Raw genomic sequence first — 26,796 nt, forward strand, 5'->3', positions numbered from 1 at the left:
TGTTGATGGACCCTGAAGTGAGTACCATACTTTCTCAGCAAAGAAGAGAAAATCATGAAAACTTTCCATAATATTCTTCTCTTCAGGGCCCACTGGCCAATCTTAGGCAAGAACTGGACAAGTGGAAGTTCAGGTCAAGTCCCATCCTTCTCAGACCTCAGACAATCCTGTCTAAGACATCATGATGCTTTTGGTTGTTAAGGAATTATCATCTCTCTCTGAAGTGGATTCAATAGTAGATTTACCAAATAGTGACCTTATTTGAAAGAGGAATGAAACTTCCTCTTCTTTCAGGTATATAGAAAGCATCCAGAAGCCAATTTACCTAAACGTGCACTAGCAAAAGGATATTCTCATCTCTCTCTCTTTTTTTTTTTTTGTCTTTTTGCCATTTTCTTTGGCCGCTCCCATGGCATATGGAGGTTCCCAGGCTAGGGGTCAGATCGGAGCTGTAGCCACCAGCCTATGCCACAGCCACAGCAAGGCGGGATCCGAGCCGCGTCTGCGACCTACACCACAGCTCACGGCAACGCCGGATCCTTAACCCACTGAACAAGGCCGGGGATCAAACCCGCAACCTCATGGTTCCTAGTCGGATTCGTTAACAACTGAGCCATGACGGGAACTCCAAGATATTCTCATCTCTTAATTTGAGAGGTATGCACTCAGCACGTACCACGATGCCAGGGATCATTTTAGGTGTTGGGGAGAAAGCAGTAACCAGCACAAAATACCTCCTCATGGAGTTTACATTCCAGTGAGAGGGAACAATCACAGGATATTAATTACATGATATGCTAAAAATGGTTAAAATTACATGATATGTTATGCAGAAAAATGATGTGGGGTAAAGGAGGGGGCGGGGAGAATGGGGACCAGTGTTAGAAGTCTGAGCACAGCAGTCAGGAAGGCCTCATCCGTCCAGCAATTACTGAGCAAAGGCTGAATCCAGAGAGGGAGCCAGCCCTGGGAGTCTATGGGATGTGTTTGAGGTGCAGCAACAGCATGCTTGTTTTGAGGAACAGCATGGAGGCCAGCATAGAAGACAGTGAGCAAGTGGCTGGGAGGGTGGAAGAGGTCAGAGGAGTGAGAGGGGCCCAGGTTGTGCAGGGCTTGAGGAGCCTTCAACTTAGACTCTGAAGGTGCTGAGGAGGCGCCAGTGGGTTCTGAGCACAGGAATGACCAGGTCTTGTGTAATTTTAAAAGGATCACTACTGGCTCTGTTGAGAATAAACTGGAGGGAGAAAAAGGTGGATGCAGGAAAGCCAGTTTTCTTAGTCTTATAAAAGTAAGTTCTAAACAGCTCTTCAACAAGTATGCAACTCTGTAACATATGAAGGGATAGAATAACCAATAAGATCAAGATGACAGTGGCCCAGAAAGAAAGAAATATGCACCAAAGAAATAGTAAGTGTAGATTAGAGCCGCTGGATGATGTGCCTTCTCAGTCTCAATCCCATACACCAATCCTAGCACTATCCTCTTCTGATGGTTAATTTTAGCATCACTTGACTGGGTCAAGGGCTGCCTAGACATTTGGTGAAACACTATTCCGGGGTGTCTCAGTGAGGGTGTTTCAGGACGAGATTAGCATTTGATCGAGAGACTTAAGACAAGCAGATTATCCTCCCCAACAGGGAGAGCCTCAACCCACCCAACGCCTGCTTAGGACAAAAGGCTGATGCAGGAGGAACTGGCCCTGGCTCCCTTCCTTGTGCTGGGACCTGGGTCTCTACTTGCTTCAGACCTGGACTGAAACTGATTCCAAGTCTCTGATTCTGATCTTGGGACTTCTCCACCTCCAGGACGGCGTGAGCCAATTCCTTATTAACAAATGTCCCTGTATCTCTGATTTGTTCCATGTCTCTGGAGAACCCTAACATTCTTACCTCCCCATTTAAAAGGTGTCCGTGGTTATTGAACATGGGCATTGCCCCAGGCTCTGCGGAGAATGGGATGCAGAGTTGGAGACACAGCAGGAGGAAAAGAGTGATAAACAGGGCAGTCCCGGTCTCTGGGGACTCTCTGCCCCTATTCCTGGGCAATTCTTTTAAAACATCTGTGCCCTTTCCTCAATCAGAACCCTTCCGTGGTGCCCCCTGAATCTTTAGCCTGAAGTCTACGCTGCTTAGCATGAAATTCAAAATCTTCTTGTCAAGGCCCCTCTCATTTTTCTAGGTTCATTATCCAGAAATATGTTCTGGCCATTTGGAGCCACTTGCAATTTTTGGACGATGTAGATGTTGCATTGCGTCTCATTGCAGTGACTCTGTACCTGCCATGCCCATCGACTGCTATTAACTTAAAATCAAGTGGCCATTAACTATCTACTTACTCACCTGTGTAGGCCCCCATACACAGGGTGGGGGGGGAGTACATAGGTTCTTGAGAACAAGAACCTGATTGACTTTTTTTTTGGGGGGATTTCTTGGGCCGCTCTCGTGGCATATGGAGGTTCCCAGGCTAGGGATCTAATTGGAGCTGTAGCCACCGGCCTATGCCAGAACCACAGCAACGCGGGATCCGAGTCACATCTGCAACCTATACCACAGCTCACGGCAACGTTGGATCCTTAACCCACTGAGCAAGGCCAAGGATCGAACCTGCAACCTCATGGTTCCTAGTTGGATTCGTTAACCACTGAGCCATGACGGGAACTCCGACTTTTTTTTTTTTTTTTTAACAATCTTTGTATCCTAAGAAACCAGCACGATGTCTGATATGTTCATGTATTTATTGAACATGCACTATATGCTAGGGTCTGTTCTACAGACAAAGATGAATAAGGAATGGCCGGCTCAGCCTTTGAGACAGACAAATAAACAGGAAATTTCCATCAAGTATCACAATGAGCTGCTGTAGGGGGTCAGGATGCTTTGCCCTGCATGGTATGGGGGCGGGGCAAGGCAGTAGCCTCTATTGAAAAATGAGGAGCGATGTAGCCGCTCAAAGAATGCCTGCCTCTCCCCCTTTAGAGGATAAAAGCGAAGGACTGGGGAGTCCCCGTCCATGGCTCAGTGGTTAACGAATCCAACTAGGAACCATGAGGGTGTGGGTTCGATCCCTGGCCTCGTTCAGTGGGTTGAGGATCCGACATTGCCATGAGCTGTGGTGTAGGTCACAGACGAGGTGGCTCAATCTGGCGTTGCTGTGGATCTGGCGCAGGCTGGCAGCAACAGCTCTGATTAGACCCCTAGCCTGGGAACCTCCATGTGCTGTGAGTGCAGCCCTAAAAGGACAAAAGACCAAAAAAAAAAAAAAGCAAAGGACCGACTAGGGCTCTGAAACCTAGGGGTGGAGGGATGAAGGCAGACCATCCATATGGACCCTGGACCATGACCTGGGAAGCCAGCTCCTCAGTGTTGGCAACAACCTGCCATCACTACCACCAAGCTCCTGGTCCAAGGTCAGTGTGGATAGAGGATGGACGTTTTCCAACAGGGCTTCTGCTCTGCTCCCCAAATTGGAAAAAAATTGATGCACAGACTTTCCTCAAGTTTTTCTTCTGATAATTCTTCTTAATTCCCTGACCTCTGTTTCCTCTTGAGTATACAGACCAGGTTCTAGCATTTGATTTGGCAAAAAAAATTACACAGTTAGTCACTTCGAATCTAATGTGTTGAGATTTTTACTGTGATCTGCAAAGACCATCCTGCCACCAGGTGCTTGGCCTCCCCAGCAAGCGTGAGAACTACTGGACTGAGGAAGAAGCACCGCTTCCTTTGGAATTCAACTACGTGGCCTCCAAGTCTGCGAACCTTAGGCAAGTTACTCAATCCCTCTGGGGCTCGGTTTCTTCATCTGTAGGAATGGGAATAAAAAGGTTTATCTTGCAGAGTTGCTCACTGTGAAGATTAAATAACTTATGACAAAAGATTAAACAGCAGAGTCACTGTCTCTTTCTTGGCTCTACTCCTTTCCCTCCCCCATAAAATCTGTACATTTTCCTTCTGTGACCTTTTCTTTTTGCTGCGGCTTGGAATTTTTCCCTGTGTGAAAACAGCCCTGCCCTGAGCAGGGTTTGGACAAGGGCTGCAATGGTATGATCTACTGAGACCCCCAAACTGCCCTCTATCTAAGTTTGGGATCCCCAGAAGCAGATCCAGAGGATTTGAGTTAAAGCAGTTTAATTGGGAAGTGATCTCAGAAGTACTGGAAAGCGTGGAGAGAGAGGCATAGAAGGGCAGGAAGCCAAGCTGGATGTGTGAATAGAAGATTATCACTATGGGCAACTGGGCTTCAAGTCTGCAGGGACTCCAAGAATGAACATGGTACCTGCTCCAGAGCCGTCCCAGCCAAGGGCACAGGTGCTGGGGCATTCATCCACCAAGTGCTGTCAGTCATTGGCTGGGGGCTTCTGGGAGGGGGGGCAGGAATGTTGACTCGCCAGCACCTCTGCCCAGAGAAAGCCCTAAATCACAAAGTATCATCTGCATGGAGGAGAAAGCCTTTGGCATAAAAAGGGAATGATGAGCTTCCAAGGGCTATGGATGGGGCACGGAAGTGTCCACTAAAGACTGTGGGGAAAGAAAACAGTGAAGCTTGCTGTGATGTGAAGGACAGGAGAAATGGATATATAACTTGGGGCTTCTCAATTTAACAGGAAGACATAAGAGATCAGGAACAATGAGAATAGGAGACCAGCAATTCAAGTGCTGGAAGGAAAACATGGTGCAGCCATGAATGCAGAGGTTGGCCGAGGACAGCAAAGCCTGGCAATGAAGCTACAAATGCTGAGTCTAGAATGAGGAGGGCTCTGCATTGCAATGTCCATCCTGATCTGCTCAACTCCTACTCATCCTCCAGACTGCAGCTTAACTGTCACTTCCTCAGAGGAGCATTCCTACGTCACCACCACAGACCCCCTACCCAGATGAGCACATCCAACACCTCGTGCAATACCTGACTTGTAACAGGCATGCAGTACATCTTTCCTCCACGCATCAAACCTTTTACTCCCCTTTCATGCAAACTGTGAATGTGCTAATTCTGTACCTGTGTGACTGGTCAACCTTCCTTAACCAGTTAACTGCTAATTAAAGCCTGACAGGCAATGACTACTAGAAGGCGCTCAACTGGTATTTCACAGTGGAATGACTGACACCTGAGAGAAGAATGCTGGCTCTATTTTATAGACGGGCCAGACGTCGGCCTCTCAGGACCAGTTTCCTCATCTGTACAATGACCAGGCTGGCCTAGGGCTCCACTTCAACAAACATTCCTGGGTGCCTAACTACATGCACGAGTGTGGGAGGTGAGTATAAGCACAGTCCTGGGCCCGAGAGCCTCACCAGGAGACAAACTAATAAACTAATACATAACCTGACTTTTTTTTTTTCTGTCTTTTTAGGGCTGCACATGTGGCACATGGAGGTTCCCAGGCTAGGGGTCCAATCGGAGCTACAGCTGCTGGCCTACACCACAGCCACAGCAAAGCCAGATCCTAGCCGAGTCTGTGACTTACACCGCGGCTCACAGCAACGCCGGATCCTTAACCCACTGAGTGAGGCCAGGGATCGAACCCACAATCTCATGTTTCCTAGTTGGATTCCCTAACCAGAGCCACGAAGAGAACTCCCTGACTTTTTTTTTTTTTTTAATTATTGCATTATAGTACCATTGAGCTACAATGACATATTAGTTTCAGGTGTACAGCAAAGTGAATCAACCATACGTCTACACATATCTATTCTTTCTTTCCATAATGGTCACCACAGAACACCAAGTCTACCTGACATTTAAAACTGCCATTTACTGGAGTTCCCGTCATGGCGCAGCAGAAACGAATCCGACTAGGAACCATGAAGTTGTGGGTTGGATGATCCCTGCCCTCGCTCAGTGGGTTGAGGATCTGGTGTTGCCATGAGCTGTGGTGTAGGTCACAGGCATGGCTCAGATCTGGTACTGTTGTGGCTGTGGCCAGCACCTGTAGCTCCGATTGGACCCCTAGCCTGGGAACCTCCACAAGCTGCTGATGCGGCCCTAAAAAGCAAAAAAAAAAAAAAAAAAAAGCCTGCCATTTACTGAGAGCCCTAAAAAGTCTCAAGCATTTATTAATGCATACTAATTCTAATCTTTGCAGCAACTGTGTCCTAAGTTATAGTATCCCGTTTTATAGATGGGGAAACTTGTCTTAGTGGGGTTATTCATTAACTTTACCAAGGTGCTATCAACTATTAGGTGGCAGAGCAAAGAAGCAAACTCGGGTATCTTCTGTCTAGTTTCTGAGCCCCATGTCCCACAGTGAAGGCACAGAGCCCTGGAGGTAGATATCTGAAGGCTGGCCACGTGGCACAGGGCACTGTGCCCACAAGGGAGTAGCACGGCCCTGGAGGTGTTCATGTGGAAGAGGCTCAAGACAGACACCCAGGTACAAAGGTAGTGTCCTCTGTCAGTACATGAGTAATCTTGGGAGGCGGGGGAGGGACACGGAGAGAAGATGCAACATGATGAAAGAGACAAAGTCACACAACTGGTAAATGGTAGAGGTGGGAATTCAAACCCAGGTCTGACTTCAAATTCTGCCCTCTTTCTACCCTTTCCCATCCTGAGTACTTCATTTTCTACAAGTTTTAAAAAGGTGAGAATTTTTTTTTTTTTGGGTGTTTTTAGGGCCCCACCCATGGCACATGTAAGTTCCTGGGCTAGGGGTTGAATTGGAGCTGTAGCCACTGGCCTATGCCACAGCCACAGCCACGCCAGAGCTGAGCCTCGTCTGCAACCTACACCCCAGCTCATGGCAATGACAGATCCTTAACCCACTGAGCGAGGCCAGGGATCGAACTTGTGTCCTCATGGATACTAGCCAGACTTGTTTCTTCTGTGCCACAATGGGAACTCCTAAAAAGGTGAGAATTAAACGTGACTTGCTATGGAAAAAGGAATCCACCAGGGCTTGGTGGGGGATGGGGGAGAGGAGAGAGAGAGTAAAACAAAGATGCTGAAAGCTACCAATGGGTCGGTTGCCAGATGAAAGGAGCAATGGCCAAGAAAAACGCATAGCCTCTGCTAAGCACCCAAGTACCCAGGGCTCCATGGAGTGATCCCAGGACACTGACACTGATTCTAGGGCCCCTGGGGGGGAGTGGAGGCAGAAGGGGTGTCACAGCCTGAAACTGGATGCTGTTCCAGCAGATGAGACAGAAATCTGTCTTCATATAGATGCCTAAGTGGCTGGGATCCAGGCTTGGGATATGCTTAATCTAATTTTACTTGCCATATTTAATTCTCAAAACATCAACCATCTGTTTCCTGGATTCCTGACTACACTGCCGCCTGGTCTGTCTGCCCAGAGCGGATGAGAAAATCCAGAGCAAGTCTTTCCTCCATTCACCTCTTCTAATCACCCCCTAAGTCTGTCCACCAGCCCCACAGAGCAAGGAAAATAACTATTAAGGCCATGGACTCCAGTCTTCAACGACGTGGGAGCAGTTAAACATACTTTGGAAGCATGAAAGGTGAAAACTGGCCGGATTCCTAAACCTGCTAGTCATCACCCCACTCACTACCAGCTCCACTTATTCCTCAGATGCAAAGCCAGCTGTCCACCTCTGTAACCTCATCACCTCCCATGCCTCTTAAATTCCTCTGGAAAGAGCTTGTGGAAGAGTTTTCTGTGCATTAGGTCTTTGCAGTACAGGTAACATCTTACTTGATATATTTAGTTCTTGGAACATCGCCTCCATTCAGATGCGAATTAAAGCTCCAAAGCAATCGTAATCTTTGACTCTCAAAATTGCCCTTTTCAGAGTTCCTGTTGTGGCTCAGTGGGTTAAGAACCAGACACAGGGTCTGTGAGGATGTAGGTTCCATCCCTGGCTTCACCCAGTGGGTTACGGATCTGATGTTGCCATGAGCTGTGGAGTAGGTCACAGATGGGGCTTGGATCTGGTGTTGCTGTGGCTGTGGCGCAAGCCAGCAGCGGAAGCTCTGATTGAATCCCTAGCCCAGGAACTTCCACATGCTGAAGGTGAGGATGTAAAAATAAAATTAAAAAAAAAAAAAAGTTATCCTTCTCTTTAAGAATAGAAAAACAATCCTACTAAAGGAGAAGAAAGTACTGGACTCTCTCTTCTATTTGTTTTTTTTTGTTTTTTTTTTTTTTAAGGGTGGAAGCTCTCCTCATGTTTGCTTTTGCTCACTTGTTTTAAGTATGAACAAACTCATGCCTCTCTTCTAGGAAACTACACATAGATTCTGCCATCTGGAATGAGTTTCCCTTCTTCTTCCTACAAGTCATGAATAGGAAACACTGGATCATGCTAGCTCTTGGTATTTGGTGCCTTTTTTTTTTTTTTAAGCTGGATGGACATAACTGAAAAAGATAAAACAGGACGAAACCAAAATAGGGATCCTTGGTGACCCCTCTCAACCCTCTATTTCTAGGAGAGGCTTGCTCTGCTCTGGGAGGTGAGAAGAGTGACCAAGAAGCCAAGGAAATTGGGATTTGGAGAGGGAGGTACAGTAGACAGGCTCCAGGAGGGCAGGATCTCCGGTCTGTTAGGTTCATGCTGTGCCCCAATCCCTAGAATGATGCTCAATCAGTATTTGCTGGATGAATGAAAGGAAGCTCCAGGGCAGGTCCTGTAGAGGCTCTGACAGAGCTGAGTTTTGGGAGCTGCGGGCTGAGATGCACTGGTGAGTCATGAAACATGGAATCAAGGTTGTCTGACCAGTACTGTTTTCAAAGAATGGAAGGAAAGAGAACAGGGAATAGCTCAGTAAGGAGAGACCTAGTTTTGTGAAATTTCAGTTCCAGGTACACACCCAGGATTGCAATGTAAAATATATTTCTTATTCATTTTTAATATATATATAAATATATTAAAACATATAAATACATACATATGTATTTTTTTTAAGTAAAAGAAACATTTGCCTGGGGGTATTAAAAGGCAGATTCCCAGGCTTCAGGCAGGACCTCTGGGATCAGAATCTCAGGAATTTTGCACTTTGAACATGCTCCCTTGGGGATATCAGCATACTCTAAACTTTGGAGTGTCCTGTCTGCAAACCATTGTGGGGCCTGGAATTTCAAGCAGTTTAACAGCCATGAGAGAGCTGATCAGCAAATTAGTTCACAAGCGTTTCCATGGCTATTCTCTGTTTCGGCAGAAGGTGGGTAGGCAGGAGGAGAAGTCAGGGGACCAGCACAGGCATTGGACAGCCATGAATAAAATGCAGTTGTCCCCTTTTGGCCATCACTGACCTCACTACTGGGCCATTTCCTCCCAACTCCTTCCCCAGCCCAAGGGCCAATCAGACCTGTCTTGGCATGGGGGTGGCCACCAAATTTTCTTCCTCTCAACTCAACAGATGAAGAGGATTTAGTCGCTAGATGGGGCCGGCAAAAAAGAGAGACTGCTGAGTGAAGAACCCAGAAAAACGCACAGCCCAGGGCCACTGTCATCAGATAGCTAGGCAGAGCAGGTGTGGCCTCTTCTAGCCTAATCCTGGCAGAGCTGTTGGCCACCTGTCCTGACAACTGCAGGCAAAACTGGCTAGAATGATGATCCAGCGCCACTGGAGGCCCACTGGGAATCCTCTACACCAGCTGTCCCTCGCCCTGCAGCCCTGACTCCACCCCCCCCACACCAATTAACCAATCTGTACTGTGCGTAATTGCACTCACAGACACAGCATGCTATGGGTTTCCCTCCCTGCCTCTCTCTTAGATCATAATAAAAAACTTTTTTCTCACTCACTTCAGATAAGTATTTCTGAAGTCAAATTTAACAATCCAGCCTCTGTGACTCTACCATTTCCTGATCTCTCTCTCTTTTCTCAGAGCCTCTGCTCTGCTGAGTGGAAGGAGGAAGCTTGTCCACATCCAGTGGGGCTCACCATGGAAGAGTTGGGTCATTCTTTTTCCTTTTTTAAATGTTTACTATTTTTTTAAAAAATTTTGGAGTTCTAGTAGTGGCGCAGTGGTTAACAAATCCGGCTAGGAACCATGAGGTTGCGGGTTCGGTCCCTGCCCTTGCTCAGTGGGTTAACAATCCAGCGTTGCCGTGAGCTGTGGTGAGGTTGCAGACACGGCTCGGATCCCGCGTTGCTGTGGCTCTGGTGTAGGCCGGTGGCTACAGCTCCAATTCAACCCCTAGCCTGGGAACCTCCATATGCCGCGGGAGAGGCCCAAGAAATAGCAACAACAACAAAAAAAACAAAAGACAAAAAAAAATTTATAGTTGATTTACAATGTTCCATCAATTTCTGTTGTACAGCCAAGTGACCCAGCCATAGATATGAATACATTCTTTTTCTCATAGTATCTTCCATCATGGTCTGTCCCAAGGGACTGGATATAGCTCCCTGTGCTATACAGCAGGACCGCATTGCTTATCATTCTAAGCATAATAGCATCTATTAACTGATTTGGGTCATTCTGGCACAAGGGGCTTCCTCCCTCTGGCCTCCCGCAGTGCTTGCTGCCTGAACTAACTACCCATCAGCTTCTAGTGTATTAGCTGCTATCTTTTGCCGTGAGCTTCTCTTATGGTATTTTATCTTTTCTCTTCAACTTCACTTGCAACGTCCTCGAAGACAGCAACCATCCCTTAATCTTCTGTCTTGTTTTCCTAGTGCCTTGCTTTTATTTCCATCCACGTGTATGAATGTGGAAGGACATTAAGCAACCACACCCCATGTTCCAAGCTATCAGCACTGGATAAAGCTGTCAAGGGCTGCTCATCTTAGCAGGGAGTGTCTTTCACCGCATTTGGTTAGTCAAGCACCAAATTGCCTGCACTGCATTCCACACACTAGAGATGGCAGTGACATTAAATTTCGAAGAAAAAAGATCTACACTGACAGGGTCAGACTAACAGGATTAAGGACAAAAGAAAAGGTGAAGCAGCCTCTCAACTGCGTGTCATTTTGTCCACCAAACTGGACTGACTTAGCGTTATGTGCAGCCAGCATGCTAAGGGCTTTACATGTACTCTTTCATTTAACCGTCGCAGGAACCCACGAAGCGGGTTATTCTTCCATTTCACAGAGAAACTAAGGCACTGAGAGCTCAAATAACTTCCCAGGCTTGGTAAACAGCAGAATGAGGATGCAAAGCCAGATTTGTCTGACTCCACCACAATCCTTTACTGCCTTTCTAATTAATCCAACACCTAATAGAGATCCCCAGACCGTAACTTGAAGGTTCTCTTTCCTAAAGAAAGAGTTAAAAGCAAAAAAAAAAAAAAAAAAAAGTTTGGGATGGAAATGCTGTAAAATTTGGTTGTGATGACTGTTGTACACCTATAAATGTAATAAAATTCATTCAGTAATAATAAAAAATTTTAAAAAAACTATATATATATATATATATATATGTTTAAAATAAGCAAGCAAGCAACCAGTCAACCTTTCCTCAAAGAAAGCCAGATGGGGGAATTTAGGTATATACTTATTTACCCTCACTCTGCAAGTCTTCATCTTTATTTCTTGCATCTGTCTCTTCTTCCTATCACCTCCAGTTTCAGCTTAGAACAAGATCACCTCTTCTACAGACACTTTCAAAGCCTCCTAACTCTGTCCACTCACATGTTCGAATCTATTCAGAAGCTGACCACTGCCTATCATTACTCCCACACCTCTCAACAAGGCTCTGAGTTTTTATTTGCAACGTCCTACAGTTTCATCTCAACACATCAGTGTGTCCTTTTAAAAGGTCACGTCACAACTCCGCTCAACAGCACCTCTAGCCCATCTCCCACTACCTTCTCCTTTGCTAATCCACTCTTGGAATATGGCTTCCACGTAGTTCCTTGAAAAAACATGACATTCCTCTGCCCCAGGGTCTTTCCACTAGCTGTTCCCTCTGCTTGGGGTTCTCTTCCCCAAGGTATTTGCATGGCACATTCCTTCGTCTCCTTTATGCTTCTGCTTAAAGCTTGCTGTCCAAGTGAAGTTTTCCCTTAACGCCCTGCTTAAAATTGCAAACCAGCTTCCCACCCAAGGACCTCCAATCCCTTTTGGCTTGTTCCATTTTTGCTTTTATCCATAGCACGTATTCTAGTATACCATACACCAGATTTATGTTTCCTGCATCCTCTCTCCGAAGCAGAAACTCCACGAGGGTGGAAATGTTTTTGTTTTGCTCAATGCTATATCCCCAGTACCTAGAACAATGACTAGCATATAAAATGTGCTCAGCAAATATTTGCTGAATTAATGGTTTACATGGTTTACCAGCAAGAAAAACTGATAACCCCAGGTCAGTGCACTGTTTACCCTATGGCTTTGCATACTCCTGGAGTTCTGGATCCACTCTGGGAGGCACTTACTCATCTGCCTGAGAAGCCTGGTAACAGGGAGCTATTAGAGGGGAATGACGTGGTGCGTTTTACATTTCAGTCAGTCCACTCTGGCTCTGGGGGATGGATCTGGGGAGGATAAGGCTGGAATTATGAGTCCATTCCAATATTCAGATGTTGACAGCTTGAGAAATATTCAGGACACAAAAGGGAAAGATGTAATGATTGGATGGATGTTGGGGGTTGGTGGGAATCTGACTGATCTTCAGGTTTGGGGGCTGGGCAATTGAACAGATAACACGGGCAGTCATGGAGACAGAGCATACCAGAATAAGCCCACTTGGGGATGGACCCGGGAAGAGAAGTCTCTTCTTCCACCTAGTTCAACATTCACTTTAGCAGTCCCTTGACAAATAAGTAAAGTTGATTTTGGCAAAAACCTCAACCAGAGCAGCAGAATATAAACAAAAAGAATCCTAAAGGATCATTTCTTTGTTCTCATTTGTCAGTGGCACTAAGCTGGCCTTAGACCAGGCAGAGTCCTTCCTAAAGAGAAAGTTAGGAATGGATTCTCATGGATTCAAAGTCTATTGTGCATCTTAAGATATACAGCTACCAACATTTCTGTTAACTTCTAAAGCAACGAATTTTCTCATCTCTTTGGAAAATAACTTCAAAATTAGGCAATTTTAAAAGCGCTCCATCCTAATGATCCTTAAACAAAGGTTTACCAACAAAGTATTTCAAGCCACCACTTACTGCACCGATAGTTTGACCCTCATACCTTACCTGGAAAGTTCTCTCGATTTAGCTTAGGTCTGCGGACGATCACAAAGTCCTTTTCATTCCCTTTGCTCTTCAGCCGTTTTCGTGGAGGGCTCTGCGGGTGGCCCAGGTTTGAAAGCAGTTCCTGGGGGATGTTCTCACTGTCCACCTCCTCCTTCTCCAAGGCAGAGACCCCCATGCCTGAAAGCAGTTCAGAAGTCTTGCTAGAATCCCATCCCCACGTGAAGCTGGTGGTAACGTTGCTACTCTGGTCGGGAATCTCCTGGAGGTGCTTCCTGCAGATAAGCACAATAGCCCCCGTTCCTTTAAAAAACACACCCGTGAATAATTCCAAACAGGCCTAAAGGAAGCTGCAACTTATGCATTACCGAAAACGATCACAGCAGCTAACTGAACTTGCTTTTTAAGTGCCGGCGGCGAGTTCCCAAGAATGAAAGAAAAAAGAACCAAACACACCGAACAAATCGAAAAGGCTTTTTGATTTACGATCATGCAGAAGGCCTCAAGAATTTCTCAAAGTGGATGGAACAGATAAGAGGAGGGCAATTATACAGTGATTGAAAACAGGAGCAGAAAAGCCCAATAAGGGAAGCCAAATAATATCGCACGCTGATCACAGCACTAAAGCATCCACCCATCCACGTTTTCCCAAAGAGGAGGTTAAGCAACCATTCACATTGCAGCATTACTAACAATATTAGGAAGTAGCAAAACTCGCGGCCTAAAAGAATTTAGATGGTCCACTCACGGTCTGCCCCTTTCTGCAAACGGTTTACCTGTGCATGGCGTCCGCAGGTTCGGGAGTTTTAAACGCGTGCATTAATTGCAGAGGTGCCCGCCTCCCGGATTCCCGCTTTGGCGCGCGGCGGCGCACTGCGTGTGGCTCCAGCCCCCAGCAGTGAGACCCGCGAACTCTATCAACGTTCCATCCCCACCGCGCGCGCAGAAAACTTCTGCCCGCTCTCCTCCCCGCTACCGTCTGCGGCCCCGCTGCCTTCTGGGAATTGTAGTTTTCTCCCTGCCTGGCAATCCGGCTGCCTCGCCACTACTTCCTTTCCTCGCAGCTTTCCCCGCCTTCCAAATACCCACAACCCCCCGTGGTTGCGGCACTGGACGGCCCACAGGGTAGGCGGGGAAGCGGAAGTGGGCGGTGCTCCAGCCGACCGGGCTATGGCAGCTGCTTGACTGGGGACAGGTTTTCTTTTCCCGGGAACCCCTAGGCCTTCTGGTGACAGCCACCGCCGTCGCCAAAGAGCGTGGGTTCCAGACCCCAGACGGCTGTGGCGGACAGGGGGTTTCCAGGTCCTTCTGGAAGCTGTCCGGCGAGATCGGACGGTGAGCCTGAGGGGGGAGAGCCTGAGACATTTTGGGATCTGTGGGCCGAGTGCAGGCGGCGAGAGAGGGACCCACGAGACCCCGAGAGGCCGCCGCCGCGGGGCCTACGTTCCTGGCCGCTGAGTGGAGGCAGTGGCCCGCCCCGCCCGCCAGGTGAGAGGTTGCGGCCGCGGGCGTCACACCTGCCTGTGTCTACCCCTCCTCCGGGAGCTGCTTCCTCCATCCGGGAGAGGGCAGCCCTTAGGATTGGGTCTGTGGACAAGATCCTTTCCTGATCTGTAAAATAGGCACTATGGCAACGAAGGATTATTTCACATCTTGCCGCCGTCAGGGTCAAATCAGAGGAACATGCGTGAGAGCATTTTGTAAGCGAAGGCGCAGTTTGAGTCAAAGGTGGTGGTTGAATTTTAGGGCATCAGGAGACCGCTGTGTTCCTGTCCGCAATGGCAAAGCTGAGCATCCCTTTGCAGCCTTGAGCAGTCTTACAACACTAGCATGACTGTATCCGTATACGCTAGGGGCCACTAACAAAGCCTATCGGTTGCTCTCTCTCGACCGGCTGCTGCTGATTGCCTAATCTCTGAAAAGCAGGCTGCTTTTGCCTACCTCCGCGGAGAAGAGTTTGGAGATGGTTAGAGAGCGTGCCATATTCCGAGTATGATGACCGGGCGAAATCCACTGTGCAAACTATACTGTAACTGTGACCCTGGGAAAACAGGGTGAGAGAGAGAGAAGGGGAAAAAATTCCAACTCTAATAAAAGTGGAGAGGATTTATAAAGCCCAGAAGTAAGCAGGTCAGCGTCATCACAAAAATATTAGAATGTTACCTCAGTATGCTGTGTGGCATACCTTCTTATTTCTTGAACAACAACAAGAAACAAAAAAACTTCTCTTTATACTGGGATTAAACCTCCCTTGCCAGGGTATGTGCTTGTTTTAGGCTTAGTGCTTCTCTTGAAAAACAACCACCTCTTGACAGAGGAAGGCATTCATGAACCTTTAGTTTGTTCTTAAAAGTAGGTGAAATTGGTATAAAGAAGGGATCTGTTCACAGATTGATTCTGATTGAACCTAGGTGAAGGATACTAGGCTAAATGTTCACAATTAGTGAAATTAATGTTATGTGGAAAATAGCTTTAAATGCAATTATTCTGATTTTTCTTATATAAAGTAATCTCTATGTTACTTTGAGTAAAGAGAAAGCAGTTGCCTTCACTTGAAATCAACACCCTTTCCCTTAAAATTGCAACTCAGAGGAAATATTTTCAACCAAAAAAAAAAAAAAAAAAGGGAGTTCCCATGGTAGCACAGCAGAAACAAATCCAACTAGGAACCATGAGGCTGCGGTTCAATCCCTAGCCTCGCTCAGTGGGTAAAACCTCACCATTGCCTTGAGCTGTGGTGTAGTTTGCAGATGCAGCTGGGATCCCACTTTGCTGTGGCTGTGGTGTAGGCCAGTGGCTACAGCTCTGATTCGCCCCCCTAGCCTGGGAACCTCCATATGCCACAGGTACAGCCTTAAAAAAAAAAAATTACAGTCTACTTCGGGAAAGTGAACAGAGAGGGCTTATAAGCTAAAAGAGGAAAAAGAATAAACCAGAAAAAATATTTTAAATTCCATGATGAGAATAAGGAATGAGATATAAAGTTTTGATATATGGAGTTCCTGTCCTGGTGCACGGGAAACAAATCCTACTAGGAACCATGAGGTTTCGGGTTTGATCCCTGGCCTCGCTCAGTGGGTTAAGGATCCGGTGTTGCTGTGAGCTGTGGTGTAGGTCACAGATGTGACTTGGATTCTGCTTTGCTGTGAGCTGTGGTGTAGGTTGCAGATGTGGCTGGGATCTGGCGTTGCTGTGGCTGTGGTGTAGGCCAGCAGCAACAACTCTGATTGGACCCCTAGCCTGGGAACCTCCATATGCAGCGGGTGTGGCCCTAGAAAAGGCCAAAAAAAAATTTTTTTTTGGTATGAAGTAATTGAGAGGCTACTTTAGGTATAGATCTTATAGATAAAAAGGTCTAATAGATGGGGTGATTTCAAACTTAAAGATGAGAAATAGCCTTGTACTAGAACTTAGCTAATAGTTGCCTGAGAGTAGTTTTGAGAATACTTGAAATATTTGAATTAGTGGACACAGTGACTCTATAGGACTTCAGAGAGAGTCTGTCAACTTTGAAAATCAAAGTCTTCAAATTTTAAAACAGATATTTCACTAACAATTTGCCCTGGCAACAGAAATATTTTAGCTTCCAAAATAGGAATAATTTTTTTCTGCATTCCTTCTAATGATGGCTATTCTCTTAAAATGGTAAATAAAAGTTTAACTTGGGAGTTCCTGTTATGGTGCAGTGGAGATGAATCCAACTAAGAACCATGAGGTTTCAGGTTCGATCGCTGGCCTCGCTCAGTGGGTTAGGGATCTGGTGTTGCTGTGGCTGTGGCAGAGGCCGGCAGCTATAGCTTGGATTAGACCCCCTAGCCTGGGAACCTCCATATGCCACGGGTGCAGCCCTAAGAAGTAAAAAGCAAAAAAAAAAAAAGTTTAACTTGGTAAATTGGTACTTTAATAAGGACATGTCCATTGAAGACTTGAGATTATTAGCCACATAGAAATTGCTGTCTGTTTTTTTTCAGGAACTGCATTGTGATTGCTAATGAATATGGATAATTTTGTTTTCCTGATTAATTCTGTTTATTCAGAACACCCCATGTCCCATTTTAGGGAGAGACGTATACCATATTTCTAGAAGTAGAATTACTACATCAGTGTCTAAGACAAATCAATTACAAATTTTAAAATATCTGCAAATGGCATTAGAGTAATTTCTAGTACACTTTAGAAACTTCAAATACAATACAAAGTGACTTTGTAATTGGGAGTGTTTATCATACAAGGAACGAGAGCATAGTTACTTATAAGATGGTCAATGTTAGGGCATAGGATAGGCCAAAAAAGACTGACAATTGCATTGGCCTATAAGATGCATATACACATGTATATATAATACATGTGTATATATAATACATGTGTATATGCATAGTAGTATATTGTTCTTTTTGAAAATCACGTGACAAAAGATTTTATTTAAATAGAAGTGCGATGTGTTTTTTTTTTAGTTTCATCATAGCATGTAGTAAATCTTAAGATTCCTTTAGTTCTTTATGTTAGTTAGCTTAGGGGAACAAAAGATTAAGAACAATTACATAATGAGTTTCTTTCTGCCAATCAAATTTCAAAAGATTCTTTTTACTTCAATTAATTTTTTTAATGATTTTTATTTTTTCCATTGTAGTTGGTTTACAGTGTTTTGTCAGTTTTCTAATGTACAGCAAAGTGACCCACTCACTCACTCACACACACACACACACACACACACACACACATTCTTTTTCTCACATTATCCTCCATCATGTTCCATCACAAGTGACTAGATACAGTTCTCTGCTATACAGCAGGATCTCATTGCTTATCCACTCCAAATGCAATAGTTTGCATCTATTAACCCCAAGTTCACAGTCCATCCCATTCCCTCCCCCTCGGCAACCACAAGTCTGTTCTCCAAGTCCATGCATTTCTTTTCTGTGGAAAGTTTCATTTGTGTCATATGTTAGATTCCAGATATAGGTGATATCATATGGTATCTGTCTTTCTCTTTCTGACTTTCTTTACTTAGTATGAGAGTCTCTGTTTCCATCTATGTTGCGTAAATGGCATTATTTTGTTCTTTTTTATGGCTGAGCAGTATTCCATTGTGTACATATACCACATCTCCCTCAATTTTAAGGTGGATCTTTTAGTTCTCTGCAGTTTAATGCTCTCTGTGATGGGCAGATTGGGGCAAGAACAGAAAGGTTCTTTCCCAATTCTGATTTGCTCTATGTTTTCTTTTTTACTTTACCTATGTCAATTAGAATCATATATAATCCTTAAGCTATGGCAGTCTTACCTGCAAGATTAAAAATGCTCAGTTAGGAGTTTCCTGGTGGCTTAGTGGTTAAAGATCCCATGTTGTCACTCCTATGGCTTGGGTCACTGTTGTGGCTTGAGTTCAATCCCTGGCCTGGAACTTCTGCATGCCTAGAGCGTGGCCAAAAAAAATAATAATAGTAAATAAAATAAACAGGCTAAGTTAAACTCTATATTAAAAATGACTTTATTAGCACTCTGTCTTGATAGAACTAAAGGAATAATTAATAGAATGTTTTTACTTTGTTCATTGAAATGAAATGAACAAATGAAAATTTAACAAAAGAAATGATTTAAACAACCTAAACTGCACTAAGAAAGTATGTCTGGACTGGAGTAGAGACTGGTATTCTATGTGAGCCAGGCCCTATAGTAAGGATGCTTCTGTTTGAATCCCAGTTCTTACTCTCTCTGGTATTTTCTCTTCTGTTAAACAAGGACACTAACAATCCGTTCTTGTTGGATTGTGAAGTCTAATTCAAATAATGCATGGTATATGCTAGCACAATGCTTGAAATCTAGGAAACTCACACAAAATGTTCTTCCTTTTCAAAAAATTATTTTGTTATTAGGATTCTAAGGATTATTCTCTAATTACCAAAATAAGTCTTATAGCCTCTTTACCTGAAATCTTTAAGAATCCATTACAATCCCAGTTGTTTTCTTCTTACCTACTTAATGGTTGCTACTTCTCTCATGCCTCGCCAAAGGTGGAACAGTTTGTATATGTCTGTCTTTCTTCAGAAGGGCTTGTTACACTTTGGAATTTAGTTCACCTGGTTGGTTTGCTAACTCAGCTCATTTTTGAAGATAGCTTCAAAAGGTATTATGCCTTTTTTGCATTTTTAGAGTGGGAGTTACATTCTCTTGTTGTATTCTATCTGTATCCTAAGCTGAATTCTCCTTATGCCTGAAATTGTTAAACATGGGATTAATGATTATCTTTGGAAGATGTAGTTTTGATTGGTGGTAAAGTATCATTGATTTTCATTACTTGCATCTAGTTTTGATTCTTTTTTTCAGTATTTGGATCTTGAGTTGTCTCCTAGTTTTTATTCACATATCTGAGCAAAAATACGTATTTAAGTTAACACAGTCTGATGAATCATTAGGTTCTAGTTGGAAATTTTTGATTCAAGTTTCAGAATTTTAGTTTTTGACACATTTTTTTTGTCTGTATTGTCTTGTTCTGTTGCTACCAATCCTTCCTTCCTATCTTTTTCTCCTCTCTCTCTCTTTTAAATATTTGGCATGTTTCAGATTCCAAAATTATCTTAACCTCTAAATTTTCCACTTAAAGTGTGTTTAGCCTGAAAAACCATTATCAACCACAAAGTACTCAGGAAACAGTATTCCAAGTTGGTAACACTAGCCAACTAATCATGAGAGGCATTCAAAAGTAGTATTGTATAATATCTTGATGACTGCTAAAAGTCTGAATTGGATTTTAAATGTTTAAGATTTTCAGAACTGATATTTTCAGAACTGATATATTGTTAATGCCCACCTTTGAGAGCTTTATGTCTCTTTTTTATTTCATTTCATTTGAATTTTGATTTGCCTTCAAATTTTAGCATTTTCTTTTTTCTTTTTGTCATTTAGCCTAAACACATTATTTTAATACCTAAAGAGTATTATCATTAGAAGGACCATTTTTGTGGTCAGAGAAATATTTGCCCTTTTCCCCAGGTGTATTTTTATATAGCTACCCATCCTTACAGTTTAGCGAATGGTCCATTTTGGTTCACCTCCATTTTGATCATGTGCCTAGAAGAATGGCACTGCCAAGTGCATCTTCCTGACATGGTTCTGAGATTCTGTCTCCTCACCATGAACAGAACACAAAGGACGGATGAAGAAGTGTTTGAGCTGTATTGCAGACCCAGGAGAGGCAAGGGGAGCAACTTCTGTGAGCACAAAGATCATTTTTTTATAGGAATGCGTATGGGCTCCAGCTATGGTAACCATAGAGAAGGGAAGCGAAAAGTGTTTGGTATCCATTCATTGTTTTTGGGGGGGAGAAACTCCGTTTAAGGAAAAGCTATGCTTTGAAACCATTGAGGCAACTAGTTTTCTTCTAGAAACACATGGTATGAAGGAGGTAGAGATTGGCAACTAGCATTTATTGAAGACCTATGCTGGAACTCCTGCTTGGTGTTTTACTTTTGTAACTCATTCAATCATCATAGCAACCTTGTGAGGTGATCTTATATCCTTATGTGACAGCGTAAAAGTACATAAAGTTATACAATTATTAAATAGAGTTGGGATTTGGAACATAGGTTTATCATGATATAATAAAACATTAGTGTTTTAAAATAGTTGTAATTCTAGGCACTTAACACCACAGAACAACTTTTCATTATCTAGAGTCATTATGTTTTACTTTCATATTACTACGCTAATTTTTAAACGGTATTAAAATTATAAAAAAAGCACATTTTATTATTTGAAATTAAAAACACACACAAAGAAAGCACAAGGAAGAAAATAGAAGTCATCTCTTTTCTATTTTGTGACAGCTATTGTTAGCATTTTGATGTATATTTACTTGTCCATGCATATGTATGTGTTTCTTATGTATACTCCCTAAGATCCCACCCATGCCTGTTTTGAAATCTCTGAGGTATCCCTCTGGATCTCTCCTCTCTTCCAGGCTGGAGGAATCTGGTGGGCTTCTTTAATCATTGCCTGTAATGGACTCTTCCTATTAGCTAGTTCTTAACTTAGACACAGATCCCTGCTCCCATAGGTCATGGCCAGGTTAGCAGGATTAGTGATTTATTAAACCCTTGCCTGCTTTTGTCAAAAGGTAATGGACAGCAGTGAGGCTGGTGGACATTTTTCAGACTTCCTGAACTATTTAGTATAAACATTTAAGTAGTTTCTATATTTTTATGTTTAAATGATGCTGCTGTGAAAATAATACTGTAGACAAATCTTTGTTCCAGTTTTGGTATTTCTGTAAGTTATTTAAAGAGGAGTTGCTAGACCTTTTAAGGGTTTTTTTTTTTTTTTTTGCCATTTCCTGGGCCACTCCTGCTGCATATGGAGGTTCCCAGGCTAGGGGTCGAATCGGAGCTGTAGCCACCCGCCTACGCCAGAGCCACAGCAGGATCCAAGCTGAGTCTGCAACCTATACCACAGCTCACGGCAATGCCGGATCCTTAACCCACTGAGCAAGGCCAGGGATTGAACCCGCAACTCCATGTTTCCTAGTCAGATTCGTTAACCACTGAGCCACTACGGGAACTCCACCTTTTAAGGTCTTTGATGCATATTTCCAAATTGCTGTCCCCCTTGGCAATGAGTTTGCAAAATACACCAAACTTGAGTTGTCCAGTCTGTTTGCTTACTAGATTTTACTTGATAACTGATTTATGAATTTAATATGCAAATAACTAAATCTGATGGAGAGTAAGGCACCACTTACTTTGAACAGAAAATTATTCAGTTGAAATAACCACAACAGGCTATGGGAATTCATAAAAGAAGTCATTCTGGACTGTAAAAAAATAACTCCACACTTGAATTTAGGTACAATGTCAAAGATATGTACTTTAAAACTATTATTGGGAGCTCCCGTTGTGGCGTAGCAGAAGTGAATCTGACTATTGTCCATGAGGACTCAGGTTCAGTCCCTGGCCTCACTCAGTGGGTCGGGGATCCACTGTTGCCATGAGCTGTGGTGTAGGTCATGAATGCAGCTCGGATCTGGTGTTGCTGTGGCTGTGCTGGCAGCTATAGCTCCTATTCAACCCCTGGCCTGGGAACTTCCATATCCAGAGGGCACAGCCCTAAAAAGCAACTCCCCCCCACTGTTATTTTGTTATCTCAGGTAAGGGAAACCCTAAATTTCATCCCTAGTTTTGTTGGACCCCCTAGGTATAACTGTGTGTCATAATAAGGCAACAGGAGTTGAATTTGAACAGAAATAGATGGTGTAGTAAACCAAATCATAGACATCATCCCCCCCTCCCCACCCTCCCATGGATATCTATGCCTTAATCCTGGGAACCAGTGACTGTAATTGGATTATCCTGGTGGGCCCAGTGAGATCAGATGAGCCCTTAAAAATGGCTTTTTCCCAGGTAAAGGCAGAAGAGAAAGTCAGTGATTTCAAGCATGAGAAGGATTTGATAAACCATTGGCTCTGAGGTATGCAGGGCCACATTCAAAGACTGGAAAGAAGCCTCTAAAGTTAAGGGCAAATGCCACCTGACAGCCAGCAAGGAAATGGGGATCTCAGTCCTATGAACATAACTGAATTTTGCCAACAGCCTGCATGAACTTAGAAATGGATTCTTCCCCAGATTGTCCAGAGAGGAGCACAAACCAGCTGACACCTTGATTTTGGTCTTAAGAACTAAGTTGAGCCACACTGTGCCTAGACATCTGATCCACAGAAACTATGAAGTATCTGACTCATAGAAACAATGACATATGAGTATTTTAAGCCACTAAGTTTATAGTAACTCTTTACAGCAACAATAGGAGAGTAATACACTATGGGAAGAGATGTAACCAAATCATTTCTTTATTACTTGAACAAAGAATCCGTAATTCTGTTTATTCATCTGTAACGCTTAAAAGTACTGACTATGAATCAGACTGAAAAATTGACAGCCATTGTAAAACAATTATAACTGATTGTGTTGTTTGCTTATGCCTATAATCTTCCTATTATTGATGTCTCCACATATTTCATTGTTGTTCTTTCATTCTTATTGTTATGCATATTATATAAAAATGTATGAATCTCATTTTTCAGTTAATGTTATGGTAGTTTTCTGATGTTATTAAATAATCTTAAAAAATATCATTTCTGACATTTCACTAACATTCTGCCATGCTTTAGGATTTTCTTGCTAATCGCTGATATTCGTTTTTCTATATTGTCATATTCCTTGCACTGGACAATGTCAGGCAAAATAAATATCTAGGTCAAACTGTAAAAGTATTTTCATGTAATAATTATATTAAGTTTACACTGAATGATTTTTTTCCTTAAAAAACCTGTATCTTGGAGATGGTAACGCTCTTCATTAGCCCGTTCAGCATCGAGCTATCACCTAACCGTTTAATCTATTCTTGGCTTAAAAGTAAGATCTGACTTTCTGTTATTGTGGTGGTACAGGTTTTTTTCTTTGAAAATGAAACTTGATATTTTGAATAGTAGTAATGAGCAATTGTAAGTCTTATGAGTTGTAATAAGTATGTGTAAAATCAGTTTTGGAGACAATAGCAAGAGTTTGACATTACCTTTAAAGTCAGCAGTAATAAAAAATAGTGTATATCCTAAAGTATACATAATGTTTTTGTTCATTTGCTTATTCATTCAACAAATGTTCTTATGCGCCAGACACTATTTGAGACGTGGGATATAATGCTGAATAAAATTGTCAAGTCTCTGCTCTCAGAGTCTGTGTGTGTATAGTAGGGGGTGTTTACAGAGAGACAATAAGGAATATACATTATATCATGTAGATAAGTGCTTTGAAGAAAAATATAGCAGAATATGGTGATAGAGAGTGACAAAAGGGTTTCAATTTTAGATATTTAAGAATGAAAGTATTGGTTAAAATCCACAGAGGAATGGAGAGAAACTATAACAATATAAAGAAATAATGAAGTAAATAGTTTATTAAATGTGATTTTAGTGATATTCCACTTGGGCTATTTCTTAAATCCAATCTGTTAAAGTACCCAAACTTTCTTTAATTCTTTTTTTTTTTTTGTCTTTTTGCTATTTCTTGGGCCGCTCCCACGGCATATGGAGGTTCCCAGGCTAGGGGTCCAATCGGAGCTGTAGCCACCGGCCTACGCCAGAGCCACAGCAACGCGGGATCCGAGCCGCATCTGCAACCTACACCACAGCTCATGGCAACGCCGGATCCTTAACCCACTGAGCAAGGGCAGGGACCGAACCTGCAACCTCATGGTTCCTAGTGGGATTCGTTAACCACTGCGCCACGACGGGAACTCCTCTTTAATTCTTTTAATAACTAGTTTTGGTTGGAGATGTTTGTTGATTTGACAGATTTTATTGATTCTACCTTCTTTTATTTTGGTGGGTTGCATCATAATCTTGATTCTCTATTGCTAAGATATTGATTTATTCCTTGAGGTATGATAGTTAGTGCACAGACAACCAAAAATTCCTGACATTGATTTTATATAGGTGAAAAGTATATATTGTTTTCAGATAATAAAGGTAAATTATAAGGGTAGAGAGATATCAAATAAACCATTTTCTGATGTCTATATCATCAGCATTTATAATTAAAAATATTCTCAACTATATGACTTTATTTGATAACCAATGATAAATTTTTCTGCCTATAAAATAGGTGTAGTTACTTTAAAGAAGATTTATATAGATAGATGGAAAGAGATAAATGTATTTCATGAAGCCATAAATGAACAAGAATTTCGGATAGTGAAAGTTGTATAAGATTGGCATGAAAAACAGAAAAATGCTGTTTCAGACAAAGAAAATGTTACTTTCAAATGGTCTTTTTCTGTCTTGCCCTTTCTTTTAGAAAATCTTAAGTAATGACATATAGATGACTTAGAAAACTTTATTTTACAGAATATCTGATTTCCTAGGATCCAATCAAGAGTGTATTTATATGAAATATTCTGTTAGGACTTAACAATAAATTAAATAGGGAACAAGCTCCAAGTGATACTGTATTGAAACTGTTCATAGCTAGTATTCTTACTTTATAATATTTTTGGAACTAGTGTGATCTTTGTTAAAAATAGCTTTTTTTTTTCCTGAAAAATGTGAAATTTATGTGAAATTTTCAACATATGCCTTAAAAAATGATATATAAGGACTTGAGAGTAGGAATGATCTCTTTTTCATCTTCCTTGTCCAATGTAAAGCCTGACATTTTTCTAAAGAATTTATTAGGACATTAATAAAATAAATAAATAGGAAATTTCCAAGTGGTCATTTCTTCTGTTAACACTACCTTTTTTTGTTTTTTCCCCTCCCTCAGTTTACAGATATGATCCAGACCTGTATGTGAAGTACTTTGGTTAGTCAGAGTGAACATTGAATAATGAGTGGTGCAGCTTTGGGACTCGAGATTGTTTTTGTCTTTTTTCTGGCATTATTCTTGCTACATCGATATGGAGACTTTAAGAAACAGCATAGACTTGTAATTGTGGGAACACTGCTAGCTTGGTACCTCTGCTTTCTCATTGTCTTCATACTGCCTCTGGATGTTAGTACGGTAAGAGCTGAAACTGATTTTCACAATTCAAAAGGCAGTTGTAATTATATAGCATGTTAGAGATAGGAGACAGCTAAATTATGTAAAGGTTAATGTATATTTTGAGCTGAAGCATTATTATATGAATTTGATCATAAAAAGTATAGCCAGGAGGGTGTTTTGGGTAGATTGATGCACTCCAGTATCCTTTGAATACTTGATAACCTCTTGGTTTTCATTTTTAAACTGTGCCTTCATTGCTTTAGACAATATACAACAGGTGTAAACATGCTGCTGCAAACTCAAGCCCTCCTGAAAGTAGCAATGTTACAGGATTGTATGCTGCTGCCACCCCGGTTCCAAGGTACTTTCTTCCTCTTCTTCTTTGTGTGTGTGGGTTTTTTTTTTTTTTTTTTTTTTAATATTGTAGGGGGCAGTTTGTTTAAAAATTGTTTTTAACATCTGGATTTTACATGTATAAAAGTTTATCTTCATTCTCTACTTACCTCCCTTCTTCAACCTTTGCTAATAGACTTTTAATTAGCTTGTATTCCATTTAAATTTAAATCTTAAATAAAATGTAAATATGTATTGGTACACAAAGCCTTTCAGGAGGTGCTAATGAGAAATTTGGAGAAGACTTGATTTTTTTTTTTGTCCCTTACTAAGAATGCGACTTCCAAAAACTATTTTTCCTCTCAGTCTCTCTCTGATCAAAACAATGAGGCATGCATTTTCTCATTTGCCTAATTTACAAGGTTGTAAAAATGAACAAGGTGATTCTTCTGTATATTGGATATTATTTTGATATTGCACATCCTTTGAAGTCATTATGGTTTTAGACCAAGAGTAAATAAAGTTCAAATTATCAGAAGGTTATGTTAAATTTATATCAAGCTTCCAAGTAAAAAGTAAATATTGGCTATAGCATTTACCAGTGCTTTAAGTAGTATCTGCCTGCTTCTTTATGCAACTTTCATTTACTTTTTAAAATCAAAGCTGAATAAGGGTAAACTTAGAATGTAGTTGTTTTTCCCTTTTGAAGCACCATTGTGGATTGTTGGAAGCCCTTGGATTAAAGGATACACTTACAGTCTAGGAAGGCTGACTCTTACTGACAGAATCTATGGTCAGATACACATATCGTCAGAAAATTTATGCAGAATTATGTATAGATGCTGGCATCTGTCTTCACAGGAGACATGCTGTAGTGACTGATTAGTTAGGGTTCCAAT

The 26,796-nt window shown here is 42.4% G+C and overlaps 2 protein-coding genes across 11 annotated transcripts in view; one reads left to right on the forward strand and one right to left on the reverse strand.

Moving 5' to 3' along the window:
• SKP2 (S-phase kinase associated protein 2) overlaps positions 1-14,013 on the reverse strand; it is a 39,405-nt gene extending 25,392 nt beyond the window's left edge. For both annotated transcript variants that reach the window (XM_047767137.1, XM_047767129.1), the window contains exons 1-2: positions 13,811-14,013; positions 13,038-13,309 (exon numbers count right to left, since the gene is read on the reverse strand). In XM_047767137.1, coding sequence (XP_047623093.1) covers positions 13,038-13,309; positions 13,811-13,854 — 316 coding nt within the window. In that variant the 5' untranslated portion in view covers positions 13,855-14,013. The remainder of the gene's footprint in view (positions 1-13,037; positions 13,310-13,810) is intronic.
• Positions 14,014-14,168: 155 nt separating this feature from the next.
• LMBRD2 (LMBR1 domain containing 2) overlaps positions 14,169-26,796 on the forward strand; it is a 57,644-nt gene continuing 45,016 nt past the window's right edge. For all 9 annotated transcript variants that reach the window (XR_007133152.1, XR_007133151.1, XM_047767098.1 and 6 more), the window contains exons 1-3: positions 14,169-14,522; positions 25,346-25,582; positions 25,828-25,925. Coding sequence is in view for 7 of the 9 variants with exons in the window: in XM_047767098.1 (XP_047623054.1) it covers positions 25,409-25,582; positions 25,828-25,925 (272 nt within the window). In the remaining 2 variants the exon portion in view is untranslated. The remainder of the gene's footprint in view (positions 14,523-25,345; positions 25,583-25,827; positions 25,926-26,796) is intronic.

Source organism: Phacochoerus africanus, chromosome 1 (assembly GCF_016906955.1).
Source record: "Phacochoerus africanus isolate WHEZ1 chromosome 1, ROS_Pafr_v1, whole genome shotgun sequence".
Classification (NCBI taxonomy): Eukaryota; Metazoa; Chordata; class Mammalia; order Artiodactyla; family Suidae; genus Phacochoerus; species Phacochoerus africanus.